The 10,978-nt window shown below is 52.5% G+C and overlaps 1 protein-coding gene across 1 annotated transcript; it reads left to right on the top strand.

Annotated features, from left to right (window-relative positions):
* Window positions 1-261: 261 nt before the first annotated feature.
* TCL1B (TCL1 family AKT coactivator B) lies at window positions 262-5,853 on the top strand. Its single transcript, XM_006165367.1, has 3 exons — window positions 262-423; window positions 4,345-4,524; window positions 4,820-5,853. Exons 1-3 carry the CDS (start codon window positions 262-264, stop codon window positions 4,871-4,873), a joined length of 396 nt encoding a protein of 131 aa, XP_006165429.1. The 3' UTR covers window positions 4,874-5,853.
* Window positions 5,854-10,978: the final 5,125 nt, after the last annotated feature.

Raw genomic sequence — 10,978 nt, 5'->3', positions numbered from 1 at the left:
CCCCCTGTCCCGGTACAGTCTGAGATGAAGCTTGGGCAGCAAACTTCAGCCTCCGCTGGCTATAGGCCCAGGCCCAGCCCCTACAGAGAGCTGGCCCTGTAGCTCACCCCCTGCCTGCGCTCCAGCTAGCCCCGCCCCTGTATCGGCCCGCCCCCAGGACAGCCCCGCCCCTGCTCCTCCAGGGGACTCTTCTTAAGGAGACTGCTCACATGAGGGTTTCCACACCTGTGCAACGAGGCCCGCCCTGGGTGCCTTCTTGTAATGGCCTCTGAGGCTTCTCCTTGCCTTGGGCCACCCCCAGACTGCCTGTGGGTCCGGAGGCCTGGCATCTACGAGGACGAGAAGGGGAGGACCTGGGTGACTGTGGTCATTCGGCTCAGTCCTTCCCAAAGAGCTCGCACCAGAGGCTCTTCTGGCAGCACAGTGAGTCCTGGGGCATGAGGGGGCACTTCAGCTGGACCAGTGTGAGGCTGCGATGCGGGTAGAGGGGGCTGTTCTCGCTTGAGCTTTGTGGTCCTGGAGCATAACAATTATACACGTCTGACCCGACCCCAGCAGCCCTTGCCTGGACGGACCACAAACACGTGTATTCACGGAAGTTGGTGCAACTCCAGATGTTGAGGCCTAGGCGAAGGTAGAGCAGCACTTAGTCCCGCCTCAGTGCATGCTGAGAAGGCTTCACAGAGAGGGCAGTTTTTGAAGAGGGGCTTTGTGGGGTGGGTAGGAGTTGAGTAGGTTCAGAAAAGAGGGCAGACTGGCATAAGCCAAAAGGCTTTGCGTCATGGAGGCCACAGCAGGCCAGCAGTGTGAAAGTGATGTAATATACCTCTATGGTGAGTTGCAGACAGGCTCATGACTTGACTGGCCTGGGGATGTATCTGATGAGAGTCACAATCCTACCTCTGGAAGTGGCATGGGAAGCTTGGGCGGAGTCCCAGACCTTTGCGTTGCTAAAGCTCCCCAGGTGATAACCTTAATCATGCCACCTGATGGCCATCATCACTCAGGATGGGAACTGCCACCCCAGAGCAGGGCTGGGGAGCACGGCCCACAGTAACTAGCGTGTTTGGTAAAGGCTTATCCAACGATTGAAAATGCCACGTAGGCCATCGCAAACAACTCGCTGACATTTTAAAACCATATAATACATTTCCTAGCAATCCCCAAATAGCCTAACCTGAAAAACCTGGCGGAGAGCATTAAGTCTTCTCCAGCCCTCCATCAAACAAAGCATGCCTCAAGTCCTGAACTAAATAGTTTATTACATTTTCTAAGCGCCAAGAAGAGTGTTCTACGGATTAAGATGTATGGTGGCTTTATGAAAAACACCATGATGGTTCCTCAGGAAAAAAAAAAAGAAGATAGAATGACCATGCGATCTGCAATTCCACTCCTGGGTATGTGCCCAGGAGAACTCAAAGCAAGGACTTGCACAGGAATTTGTACACCCACATTCACGGCAGTCCTGTTCACAAAGCTGAAAGGGCGAGGCAACCACGTGTCCACTGGTGGACAAATAGAAAGACAAGTATATGCAATGGCGTATCGTCCCTCAAAAAGGGACACGCTCCTGACATACCCATGAAGACAATGTGTGCTAAGTGGAATAAGCCAGTAGCAGAAGGGCGCATTCTCTGTTCCCACTTATTCGAGGCACTGAGAGTAGTCACATACATAGAGCCTGGAGGCAGCGGTGCGGGCGGCGGGGGCGCTGCAGGTGGGAGAGCGGGGAGTTGTTTGCTAATCGGTGTGCAGTTTCAGTGTGGGAAGTGGAAAAGGTTCTGCAGAAGGATAGTGGCGATGGTTGCGCCTGTGCATATATGGGTCCTCGGCAAAGTCATGACATAGTTTTCTATGCAAAAGTGCGTCATGACGTGCCCTATGACCCAATACTTAAGGTCCCTGAATTGTACACTTCAAAACAGCTAAAACTGTGTGAAAAAAATTCAGTGGGAAAGAAGGAATTTTTAAAGTAACTTAGCCATGGGTATGGGAGTGGACACGCACATAGTAGTACATTATCTTATTTAAAACCACTTTTAAAAGTATAATGGATTAGTGTTTTCACACAGAGCCTGGGCTAATGCATTAGGGTGGGTCAGCGTTTTCTGTACGGGTCTGACAGTAAACGTTCTTGGCTTTGAGGGCTGCAGTAAATGTTCCGCCATTACAACTCAACTCTGCCACTGTTGTGCGAAAGTGGCTGAAGACGACATCGAGGAAGGAGTGTCCCCTCCTTTTTCTTTCTTTCTTTCTTTTTTAAGAGAGATTTTTGCTAGAGGAAGCATGTGCTTAACAGACAGACAGAAAGTGAGAAATCATCCCCCAAGGGGGATGGCCCCGCGGCAATCCTTTCTCTCTTCAATTCTCCACTTGGGATTGTGGTCATGCATGCCCCCGTGCCCTGGGTCCGAGACTTGAACCACAGTTGACTACGGGGGAGCCCAGTGACATAACCATTATACCATCTGCAGGAGTGTCCCTTTATTTACAGCAGAGCTTGGTTTACAGAAGCAGACAAGAGCCCGGTGGGCCGTGCTCCTGGTTTTGCTGAACCCAGAGCTTGTCAGAGCCCAGCAAGCAGGAACATCCCCATGGTGTAGCTTAGATCTCTCCTTGCAGAAGCAGCCCACAAAGATAACATGTATGACTACAGAGGGCTAAGACTCAGAGACCTCGTCACAAAGAAGACAAGGACTTTGGTGGAAAGCTCCAGAGAGGACTTTCTGTTTTGTCACATGTGGGCTTTTGGCTGTGGATTCCGGAGACTCGGCCTTTCACTCTGTACATTTATGTACTGGACACACATCTTTATCCTCTTTCTTTTTTTTTTCTTTTCTTTTTTTCTCTTTTTTTGCCATAGGGTGCATGCACTTGCCAGAAAGACAGAAAGAGACAGAGAGACAGAAAGTGAGAAATCAACCCCCTGGGGGATGACCATGACACAATCCCTTCTCCTCCATTCTCCTCTCGGGATCTTGGGCATGCACGCACACGTGCCCAGCCTGAGTTTAAGCCAGCGGGTCCAGGATTTGAACCGCGTTCAACTACATGGGAGTCCAGCGACATAGCCATTATGCCAACTGCTGGTCCCTATTCTCTTTCATTAAAAAAAAAAAAATTGCCAGGGGACCAGCAGATGGCATAATGGTTACATTGCTGGACTCCCCTGTAGTTGACTGCTGTTCTAGTCCCAGACCAGGCAACTTTAAACTCATGCCAGGCATGTGTGCATGTGTGCTCAAGATCCTAAGAGGAGAATGGAAGAGAAGAGATTACGGTATGGTCAACCTCCCTGGGGGGTGATTTCTCCCTTTCTGTCTCTCTCTGTCTCTCCAGCGAGTACATGCACCTTATAGCAAAAAAAAAACAACAACAACAAAAAAACTCTCTTTCAAAAAAAAAAAAGAAATTGCCAGAGGGCACATGCAGTCAACAGAGAGAGAGAGGGAGGAGGGAAGTGAGAAAGCACCCCTAGGGGCATGGCCACGCCACAATCCCTCCCCTTCCGTCAAGATTGTGTGCACTCGTGCACACACACCTAGGTGTGTTTCTCAAGCTGCTGGGTCTGGAGCGCAGACTGCACAGTTGGCCATGTGGGATCCAGCCACCTTAACCTCCACATGCCACCAGCTGGTCCAAACACACACACGCACGTGCACACGCACACACACAAGATGTTTCTTATAAATATGTGAGTCTTGATCAAAACTGTAATATATTTCTTTGGGAATACCCATAACTCCCAGACCCAGGGGTCTATGGATGTTTTGTTTTTAAAAGAACTTTTAAAAAACTACAAAATTGGCTGAGACGGCCCCATGAGTATAATCAGTATCGACCCCAGGTCGCCGACAGGCAGGAAACGGTGGCTCATTTTTTTGCTATTTATTTTATTCTTGGGTGTGTGTGGGGGTGGAGGCACCATTGGCAGGATCATGCTGCATGTGCCCCCCCCCCCCCAGCCACTCCCCCCACCCCCATGTGTTTCTGGCGCACCAGAACCCAAACCATGGCCCTCCACGTGGCTCCAGCACTGTGGAGTGGCACCTGCTGCTGCTGCCACTGTGGCTGGACCACTGTCAAAATGTCAGAGGGTGCAGTGGGGTCAGAGGGGAGGACCATGCCAGAGGGCCAGGAGAGCCCCAGTCCCTCTAGTCCACTTGCAACCCCCAGGTGACAGTGCCGGGCCCTAGGTCTGGGGTTCTGGAAGCATGCCCCTCTGACCTCTGACCCAGGCAGCCCAGAGGTGGGCTGGGGCATCCAGGAGTGTGGATGTCTGCATCCAGCCTGGCCAGCAGGGGAGCCCTGTCCCTGATGCGTCCCCTCCTCTCCTCCTTTCAGCGTGAGCCCAGCATTACGGTCCACATGTGGCAGATGCCAGTGCACCCCCAGAAGCCCCTGCGTCCCCAGGAGCCCAGCGAGCTGCCCCTTTCCCGCCTGCCCGTTATGTGGCAGCTCGAGCCCGGAAGAAGGTACCGAGCCACAGACTCCAGGCTCTGGGAGCTTGTGGACCACGGCCAGGCAAGTGTGTGGTGGCTGCGACGAGAGACTACTGTGGCCCCTCTGCACCCATTCCCGCCCTCATGGAGTGCTGGTCTTCCCTCTTACTCTGTTCAACACTTATTTCACAAGCTCTGACGGCCTGACTGCCATGGAGGCCTGTGGGCCGAGCGTGCAGGGTGGGCGCCCTCCGGGTTGAGGGGATCCCGCACCTGGCTCCATGCATCTGGCTGCAGGCTGCCCACTGCCTACCTGCTGGGAGTCATGTGGAGGGAGGTGCATCCCTGGGGTCCTCTGACTGCTCCCTCTTCTGCAGGTGGGCACCACAGAACAGATGGTCCTCACTCAGCAGCCACTGGGCACGGAGTAAGGACGGGTAGAGAGCAGACAACGCCGGGATGTCAGGCCTCGCAATGCAGAGATGAAGAAGGCAGGAAGACTCCTCTCTCCAGGAGGGCGGTGCTGGCCTCCCTCCTCTGCTGTTTCCTGAGCTTTTGTTTTGTTAACATAGTCACCTACACCCCTTCCCACCGCACGGACTTGACTGTCCACTGTGGACGGCCCCAGCTCTGTAGTGCACGAAGCATGGAATCTCACTGCGCAGGCGTCATTGAATTCTGTGGGGTACGCCAGATAACGTCCCATTGTTTAGAAGACTGAGGCTCCAGGAGCTAGAATAATTTCTCCCAAGATCAGAGAACCTGGAAATAGCTGTGACCACGCTCAGGTTCAGTGAACTCGGATCCCTAGTCTGACCATGGCTGTAGGGTGCCGTGTGGCAGTGCCTTTGAGGACCCAGCACTGACCCACAGCAAGCTTCTCCCTGAGACTGGGAGCAGCCTGAGCAGGCCCTGCAGGGGTACCCTCCAACCCCATCAGTGTGGACTGGCACCTGGTTCTGCTGAGGCTCGAGGGACTGTCTGCCTTGTCTTCTGGCCCCACTTCTTGGCCCAGGCCTCCTGGGTACCCTCGGGGCACCTTTATGCACCTGCTCTCTTGCTCACCCAGCATGGGCTCCTGGTGGGGCAGGAGGGGCCTGAGCCTGATCTGTGGCCCTCACTTTCCCTGAGCAGCAGTCCCACCCTTCCTCGCTTGGGTCTGTTCTTGGCCACCTGCCTGGAGGGCTTGCCAGGGGCCGGTGTGCATGGCCCATTTCCCCTGCGGGCTGCAGCCATGGGTGCTCTCCCCCCTCCTCTCATGCTGCTCTTTCTGAAGTCCCTCCACTCCATGCCCACCAGGCAGCTCATGGCAGGCAGTGGCTCCAGTCAGGGGGCAGCCTCAGCGGGAGCCAGGTCTAGAACAGGACGCAGCAGCCCCGAGGGCATCTGTTCTGCTGACACCTTGACCTAAAGTAGCTGGTCCCTTCTCCACCACTCTCCGTTGGATTTTGTGTACATGCACATATGTGTCTGGCATGTTTTTCAGGCCTCTGGGTCCAAGCAGCTGCCTTAACCTCCACAGCCAGGTGGTGTGGATAAGCCTCTTTCACCCACGCTTGAGTTTATACTCATGGCTTCTGGAGGATGGGGGCTGTGGCCAGAGAAACCAACCTGGTGCAACTTCCTGCCTACTCCTATCCCGGGGGTGGGCAAGAGAGAGGCAGGGATCAGTCACCAGCGGTCAGTGGTTTAATCAAAACTGCCTAGTGGACCAGCCTGTGGTGCCGTCTTTCACGTGGCTAGATTCCATGTGGCCAGATTCCATGTGGCCAACTACATGGTCCCAGTCTCGGACCTGGTGGCTTGAAAAACATGCTGGGTGCACAAAGCCTCTGGCCAAGGCAACAGAAGTAACACTGCGTGGTAATGGAGGCTCCATGAAGGCCCTGAATCGAGGGGTCCTGGAGCTTCCACTGGGAACACAGAGGTGCTGGGAGGGTGGTGCACCTGGAGAGGACATGGCAGCCCCACCCTCCCCCATCTTGCCTTGTGCCTCTCTCCCACTGGCTGTTCCTGAGTCATACCCCTTATAATTCCCCCACGCTTGAGTTTATACTCATGGCTTCTGGAGGATGGGGGCTGTGGCCAGAGAAACCAACCTGGTGCAACTTCCTGCCTACTCCTATCCCGGGGGTGGGCAAGAGAGAGGCAGGGATCAGTCACCAGCGGTCAGTGGTTTAATCAAAACTGCCTAGTGGACCAGCCTGTGGTGCCGTCTTTCACGTGGCTAGATTCCATGTGGCCAGATTCCATGTGGCCAACTACATGGTCCCAGTCTCGGACCTGGTGGCTTGAAAAACATGCTGGGTGCACAAAGCCTCTGGCCAAGGCAACAGAAGTAACACTGCGTGGTAATGGAGGCTCCATGAAGGCCCTGAATCGAGGGGTCCTGGAGCTTCCACTGGGAACACAGAGGTGCTGGGAGGGTGGTGCACCTGGAGAGGACATGGCAGCCCCACCCTCCCCCATCTTGCCTTGTGCCTCTCTCCCACTGGCTGTTCCTGAGTCATACCCCTTATAATAATCTGGCAGACATAGTGTGAGAGGAGAGCAGCCCAGAGCATCTGCGGAGTCCAAGCTCCATTAAACCGTAAGGGCCTCAGTGAAGTGTCAGTCTGAGACTCGGGTGACATCCCACACCCACCAGGGTTATCGCCCAGAGAGGCATGTTTCGGTTTGTGGTAACCACGCTGGCATGCTGCAAAGGGATTTGAGAATTCACAATGCAACCCCCCCCTTCTTCTTCCCAGTGTTCCTGAGTCCCTGACATAAAGATTAAGGTTCAGCCAGTCAGCTGCCTGCGTTGTTGAAAGGGGCCAACGTCAACCCCTGCGCTCTGTTACCTCAGTCAGCTTCCTTGGTTGCCAGTGGTTGAATCTGTGTCTGGGGAACTAGAATTTTGCTCATCTGGGTGATTTGTGCTAAGCCCCAGCTCAAATAAACCACTTTTATTTCACTTATGCTTTTTAGGCTGATAGTAACTAAATGTTTTTGTGTGTTCTCTCAAGTTACTGAACCCAAACAACAGGCTGTCAGAACTCGCCATTTACAGTGAGGTTGGACAGAAGTACATGAAGGCCAGACTTGAGGATGGTGTGTGTGTGTGTGGGGGGGGCAGTCTTGTGGGACTGAGCCTTACCTGGGGGTCTGTGGTAACCCCAGGAGGTGTCAGTCGAGCTCCCCTCTAGGACACCCACCTGGTGTCCGTAGAGAACTGGAGTCCTGCTGTGTGTGGAGAGAAGCTGATGTTTGCTGTCAACAGTGACGTGAATGTCCAGGGAACAGGGTTCTTCTTAGCTTCTCTCACCCAGTATTTTCTTGTCGGAGCTCAGGGAGGAGAATGCTGGGAAGATACATGGGCCTGCTCACTTTTCTCAAGCTCCTTCCCTCCCTCCCTCTCTCCTTCTCTCCCTCTCTCTGTCTCCTTCCCACACAGAGCAGGAACGGTGGCTGCTCTACTGCCCCCCCAGGTCTCCGAGCTCAGCTGTCACTGTGCTTATGGACAAGAAAAGGATCTGGAAATCTATTCTCAGGATGGTGGCCTGGCTGGTACAGAACCCAACCACACGATAACAAGCCAGACATCTCTGCATCTCCTTGGAACAAAGCCAGTGCTACCTGCCAGGAGGTGGGCGTGTAAGGCCTTTCAGGACAGAGGCTTAGTCGTGTAGACGGAAATAACCTACTCCGCAAAAGTAAGAATTAACGTGGTTTATTCCTAAGCACGAATTTGTGTGACCTAGGTCGGAGAGAAGGCAAAGCATCTCTCTCTCTCAGGGTGATCAGGTACAGGGGTTCCTTTTATTTGACTTTGAGACTGAGAGAATTTAGTGAAGAGCTTTCCATTGGCCTGGCATGTGGAAGCGGCGCTTGTAGGTTTGGGGAAGGAATGCGTAAAGGGTGTACTTTGGCAGTGGTAAGGGGGCTTGTACACAGTCAGAGGATACTGTCCCAAGGACAGGATGTTGGAAGAGTCCTGTTATCAATGCGTCACGCATTGCAGGGATGCTGTGCCAGGGACAGGATGTAGGAAGATTTTTGTTATCAAATGGGCCAAAATGGCCTGACTTATCCCAGGCCCTCTGAAAGGGATTTTAGAAATAAGAAAAAGCAGTCAGACTTCTGTCCTCAGTACTCCAGAGGGGAGAGAGGAAAGCACATTCCAGTGTTTAAGGCCCAGCCAGCTCCTGCATGATCCTGGAGCCACGTGAGAGGGCTGTGTTGGGGACCCAGGTCCACCTGAACACAGGAAGCTCACTGGGTGTGCCTGTGATCCTGGCTGGCCGAGAGGCTGGGGGAGACACTGTCTAGGGTACCTATCTCTCTCTCATGAAATAAACACACACACACACACACATTTATGGTCATGTTCATTACATACCTAGGATGGCAGCAAAGCCCTTATGTCTGACGTGCCAGTTAGACGTCATCAGTATCTCCATGTTCACACGTTTTTCTGAATGTTTGTTTCCTTGTGCTCATGGATTGGATGTGGCTCTGTGACATGGCTTCTTTGAAAGTCTCCAACTGGGGCCAGCAGGTGGTATAGTGGTTAAGGCACTGACCAACTGTGGTTCAAGTCTCGGACCTGGCAGCTTGAAAATCATGCTGGATGCTTGTGCGTTCTTACCCAAAATCCCAGGAGGAGAATGGACTGTGGTGTGGCCAACCCCCTGGGGGGGGGGGATTCTCACTTTCCCTCTCACTGTCTCTCTCTCTCTCTCTGTTGAGCTCACACACCCTATGGCAAAAACCTAAACAAAACAAAACCAAACAAAACTCCACCTAACACTGTGACAGTTGTCTTCTGGGCATTGCGATAAAACATTTCTGAGTTCCACCTAATGGAAGTGAAGACCTAAAACCAGCTATAGAGATTGTGTTGATGATGACTAAAGGCGAACAGAGGAAAAGGTGTACAGAAGAATATGGAAAAAATGAAACTTTCTGCAAAGAATGATAGGCAGCAAGCAGATGGGTTAATTGGCATGCACAGGGCTTGGGGCCACCTCTAGGTTGGAACTGCTGACTACGGATCCCTGGTCTGAGGAATTCACAGCGAGAGTAGTCACTCCACTTGGCCAAACCAGGGGTGATGTTCAAAGCCCTCTTCTACCCACATGGCCTCAGCAAGGACTGTGAGGTGACAGTCACAGGTCCCTGGGATGACTGCATCCTGGGGGCACCTGGCCCTGGCTCTTCCCAGGCCGCATCACCTTGCAGGCGTCTGTAGGGACCGTTACAAACTCCATGTGCTAAATCTCGATGACAGCTTTGCCCAGGCCATGTTGCTTATTTGCATGTTGGCCTCTCCTGGTGTCTGGGAGCTTGCTGAGGGCATTTGGCTGGGCTGCAAAGACATTTATAGAACTCGTGCTCTGCGCCAAGCCCTACTAGGCTGAGTTTTAGGGGAATGAGTAAGAGTCGGTCCCTGCGCTGGCAGAGCTTAGCCTGACTACTGAGCTGAGCACATGACGAGGGAGTGTGCACCCTGCACTCGAGACTGAATGGCACTGAGGTCGGTCAAAGCATGGTGAGGGAGGAGGAGCTGGGGTGTCATGTAGCCCAGGGGATCCAGGGGAAGAAGCCAGGATAGAAGAATCCTCATTTATATATGACTGTTTGACTTTGGATAATGGTTTGTTCTCAAAGATTCATGATTTTGAAATTTAGATGGTGCCTATTACTAGAAATCATGTGTCCCAATATTTACTGCACTGTAAAGGTATTGAGTGGCTTTCCAGGGTGGGGACCCTGGGATCGAGGTCTTATGGATGTGTGAGCAGAGGGAATGAGACACAGAAACTGCCATGCTACTCAGTGCCCCGTCCTCCGCCACGGTATAGACCAGCGCCTTCTGCCTTTGGACTTTCCAGCCACCAAACCGGGAGTCAAAACAAACCCTAGCTAGCACAGCTGACATATCCTTACACATGTATCCAAATCTGATCCTAGGCATAAACCCCAGGGAGTAGAATGCACATACTATAAAGTAGTCCCCAGTTGTGTCCATACACCTCTCTTCAGTCATCAAATGTGCATTTTTTTTCCTCCTGCTTATTATTATTTTTTTTTATATTAAATTATATTGCCTAACACTCATTCCCTGAGTATCATCACAACACACCAAGTGTAGTTTCCCATCTAGGATAAACTGCATAGTGTCTCAATCAAGCATGTCATCACCAATACTGTTCCATTTCTACTTTCATACATATAAATATGTTTTTTATCCTATGTTTGACCCTCAGCCCTTTCCCCCTCTCCCAATTACTCTATCTCTTCTATGGACAGCTATCCTCCAGAGGGGTCATTGAAAATGCGATACCTGCGAGTAGAGGGAGAGGGGCCAGGAGTCCAAAGTTTTTAACAATAGGGAAAATAGATTCCATTCAAGGTTGGATCAAGTGTGGGTCTCGTGCAGTTCCGCAACTGTAGGTGAGTCTCCATGGAATACAGTCTCCGGAAGGCAGTTCTGGCAAGCAGAGTTGACCATCAGTTGATGCGGCACAGCAGCCATCTTGTGGTTAGCAGGA

This window comes from Tupaia chinensis, unplaced genomic scaffold (genome assembly GCF_000334495.1).
Source record: "Tupaia chinensis unplaced genomic scaffold, TupChi_1.0 Scaffold143913_1, whole genome shotgun sequence".
NCBI lineage: Eukaryota > Metazoa > Chordata > Mammalia > Scandentia > Tupaiidae > Tupaia > Tupaia belangeri.
The sequence above is the reverse complement of the archived record's forward strand: the minus strand, read 5'-3'. Positions and strand labels throughout refer to the sequence as shown.

Excerpts from the sequence above, each read along its gene's own strand:
- TCL1B (XM_006165367.1), top strand. The coding sequence starts at position 262 with ATGGCCTCTGAGGCTTCTCCTTGCCTTGGGCCACCCCCAGACTGCCTG. Across the intron at positions 424-4,344 it reads GAGGCTCTTCTGGCAGCACA|CGTGAGCCCAGCATTACGGT; the intron begins GTGAGTCCTGGG and ends TCCTCCTTTCAG. Across the intron at positions 4,525-4,819 it reads AGCTTGTGGACCACGGCCAG|GTGGGCACCACAGAACAGAT; the intron begins GCAAGTGTGTGG and ends CCTCTTCTGCAG.